The sequence below is a fragment of the Calidris pugnax genome, unplaced genomic scaffold, assembly GCF_001431845.1.
Source record: "Calidris pugnax isolate Ruff unplaced genomic scaffold, ASM143184v1 scaffold273, whole genome shotgun sequence".
NCBI lineage: Eukaryota > Metazoa > Chordata > Aves > Charadriiformes > Scolopacidae > Calidris > Calidris pugnax.
The window spans coordinates 7,651,729-7,655,512 of record NW_015094508.1 but is presented as its reverse complement, the minus strand read 5'-3'; the positions used below and the strand labels follow the sequence as shown (position 1 = coordinate 7,655,512).

General features: G+C 36.5%; 1 protein-coding gene across 3 annotated transcripts in view; it reads left to right on the top strand.

Annotated features, from left to right (window-relative positions):
* RNF180 (ring finger protein 180) overlaps positions 1 to 3,291 on the top strand; it is an 81,955-nt gene extending 78,664 nt beyond the window's left edge. For 2 of the 3 annotated variants that reach the window (XM_014964826.1, XM_014964824.1), the window contains exon 7: positions 104 to 3,291. In XM_014964826.1, the coding sequence (XP_014820312.1) occupies positions 104 to 306 (203 nt within the window). In that variant the 3' untranslated portion in view covers positions 307 to 3,291. The remainder of the gene's footprint in view (positions 1 to 103) is intronic. The other variant, XM_014964825.1, reaches the window with a different exon arrangement.
* The last annotated feature ends 493 nt before the right edge of the window (positions 3,292 to 3,784 follow it).

The window sequence follows — 3,784 nt, the reverse complement described above, 5'->3', positions numbered from 1 at the left end:
AAAAAACCCGGGGAAGGACGGTTTGCCCTTTTTTTTTTTTTTTTTTTTTTAACTCAGTGTGGTTGCTTTTGTAAAGACTTCTATCTCCTACTCTGTTTTTCAGCAGGTTTTCAAAGACGCTCAGATACTGTAACAAGGAGGCATTTCCCACATGCTGCTCACAGGATGGACTACATGGACTTTGAGGACGACAGCCGTGGATGGCGGTTTGATATGGACATGGTGATAATCTACATTTATTCAGTCAACTGGGTAATAGGATTTATTGTGTTCTGTTTTCTTTGTTACTTCTTTTTCCCTTTTTAGTGTGTAGTAGTCATGGCTAAGGAAAACAGTAGTCCTATGAGCCACAATAATGTGAATAGAAAAAACTTGAAGAAGATAAAATATCTGTTTGGTATTGCATTTTTATGATTCAGAATTGTAATAGACAATGAATTGTCATCAAGCTGTGAGGCTATTTGATACTTCTGATATGTGTGATAAAGTACTCAAGTTTGGTTCCAAAAAAGTGAAATCCAGATCATATTTCATTCAGTGGGGGTTTTGCCTTGATTTTGCTGGGAGCAGGATTTACCCCCAATGTATAAAATAACTACTGTGTAGAAATAGAATACTACTTGTTCTTAGGGGATTTCTGTGTACTACAACGGAATATGATCCATGGAGTCATTCTGGGGTTTGACTCTATGTTGACACAGTTTGCTCACTCATTGGTGCTTCAGTTCCTCATACATAAAAGCAATAAAGATGCTTCCCATTTATAGTCAGATGTTTTGGGAACAGATCATAAGCAGTGCAGTGCTGCATTATATAGATATTCATTAGAGCTATTTGAATATTATAATCCAAATCCTGGAAAATGTTGACTATTGGTAGACCTGTCAGCATTCAGCTGTGGAGATGTGCTATACTCAGTGCCTGAAATTTTGAGCCTATTAACCAAAAAAGAGAAATGATACTGCACAGTGTGCTGACAGTTCATCTTTTCAGCAAACGGCAATCAGAAGGAATCAACTAACAACCCTAAGATCTGCACATTAAAGGGGCCATTTTTGTGCAGATTCCCGGAGTAGCACTGTACCTTTTTTTACTCATCCAGATGAGCATGTTTGGATCCAGCAAGACAGCTAATGAAGGGCAAGCAGCAGGCCTGCTGGCTACAATGCTGTGAGACGCTAACCCCAGTAAATATTGGAGGAAGGAGCATTCTCCAGTGTAAAAAATCAGTATCATTATTAAATTTTTGTAACAATTTTAGGATGCTCTCAAGTGTGGGCTCACCAGGACTATGTGTCTCCAGGGAGACCACATAAGAGGACCCGGTATTTATTTGCACCTTTCATGTGAAACAATTCTAAAGCACTTTATAGTTATTCTATATATAGATTGCTGAGCTACAGTTCCAAACTGCAGCCAGTTCAGCAATCTGTCCATACGTGCTGCTTTACACAGTGTTTTCAAATGAAAGTGAAAGAGCACCTATTAAACCATTAAAAGGGTATCACAAACTGTTGCAGGAGTCAGGTGCTGAAGAATGGTACTAGATAGTTCAGGGGCTTACTTTTCAGGAAGGTACAATGAAGTTCTTATTTCTAAGGGCATCACTCTGCAAAGTACACTGTGGTTTCATCTAGAAAAGCATGTGAGTGTATGTATGTAGTCCCTCTGGTATCAGGATTTGTGTGGGAGACCTGTGGTTTTTCAGTAGGTGGTGTACTCCCCTGTTCTAGCAGAGAACAAGGAGAAATGTGTTGTGGAAGGTGCCATCTGCCAAATGTGATAGAATAGAATGAATCCAGGGGGTTTATTAAGCATGTTCTTCTGCTTCTTTACTGGAGCAGGGCCAACATGGTCAGTCTCTTATAGGCTATAAAGTGACCAAGACCAGAAACTTTCACTTAGTCTGAAAAACAGGAGTAAATCAGCTACTAATATTTAGTTTTCTTGCAGGCTGCATAAAATAATCTCTTTGTGAATATATGTGTAAAGTAAAAATTAGAAGTCTAACTACACTGATTGGACTTAATAACTTTTGCCATCTTTTTTAATATATGCAAATTTAAGGGGATATAATAATTGAAATTCACCATCACCACGTGGTCATGGTTGTGACAGAAATGCATTTTCTGTAATTAGAGTATATCTAGTTACGTTGTCTGTACCAAAAGGTGATTTGCTCTATTACTAGTGGCATTAGGCATAATGTTTTAAAAGCTTTAAGGCTGTAGTAAAGCACTTGCTGAATTTCCCTCTTTCTGTTGATAGAAAGAAGTCTTTTAAAAGCTGGGTCATAGGCTCATGTTTTGCTACATGCAGATGTGTAGATTTGTATGCTCAAATATAATCAATAATTTAAAACATTTTTCTCATCTGTGCAAGGACTGGATTCTAACTGCAATTTTTGCTTGTCTCTCTGATCTTATGAATTTACTGCTCCTGTCAGCAGAGAGGGACTGATTCACCTGTTAAGCCAAAATTGCTTCTTCCAGAAAATACTAAAATAAAAAGATGTCATGAAAAATTAATTTAAATTAGCTGACATAGTCTGAAATTCCAGTGATAATGTCATTTAAAATTATTTAACTAGGATATCTGCTAAAGCAATATCCTTAAGTAAATATTCAAAAATATATCAAGACATAAGAAACATAATATAGGTACTAACTAATTATATAAGAAAGAGTTACTTACATAATTTTTGATAGCATGTTACCATGGTTTTATTCTGAAAAAGGCAACAAAGGAGAGTAAAATATCCAATGTAATATTGGCCTCTTTTATACATTTACAGCAAGAACTGATGACTGAGGGTGACTATGCTTTCCTAAATTTAGTAGGAGTGACAATCTTGTATGATATTTCTGACTGTGTAACTCAACCTTTCTTTGAGGCCTAAACAATTAAGTGTTTCTTGTTTTATTTCATATTGATTGTTATTAATTCAAGGGGATAATTAGTTTTTAAAAGATTACAAATGTACATAATGGAGACTGATGTAACTCTGAGAGACATCCTCCACAGGAAAACACCTAAATGGCGTAGAGTGGAGGCACATTTTGTCCTTTATTGCTTTTTTGAGATAAATACTTTTGTAAAAAACAATAACAATTCAAAGGTTCAAATTTGGTTTTCCTTGAAGTCTGCCTGTAAAATGCTGTTGCTATCTGTGGGAGCAAGAGCAAGTCCTTTGTAAGCAATTTTCTGATTAAATTGATCCTGTTCTGCAAGCTTGTCTTTCTTATCTGGAATAGTATTAATTTTTTGCAATAAAATATGAGTTGTTTGTAATATTTTGGAGTCGTTTCACTAGATTTTGCTTGGTGGAATTAAATTTTAATATTTTCTTCAATCAATGTCTTGTTTGTTATCTCGTCTATTCTCGTCTATCTCTGCTTGGGGGCAGCTAGGGATTGTTGAATTTTTTACTACTGTGATTAACTCTTTTCATACTAGCATCATTCTGTTTGTTTCAGTACTTTCTCAGAAATCGTCTTGGGGCAAGGCGTGGATCTTAACACATTCTGATAATGAGGAATACTCAGTGCTTATACTGTTAATCTAGGCCAATTAACTGTTGAAGGCAACATAAATCCAGGACAAGAGTGAGTTTGGCTTTGATGGGCAAAGGGACTTTGTGTGCACTCCAAAGGGTATGAGTTTCTTGCCAAGCAGTGGGTATGTTTGTAGCTCTCCTACCTGCCAAAGGTCCAGTCGTCTTGCTTCCCTCACACAATTTTTAAAAAATAACCAAAAAATTCCCAAGCAACGGCTGCACGGGGAG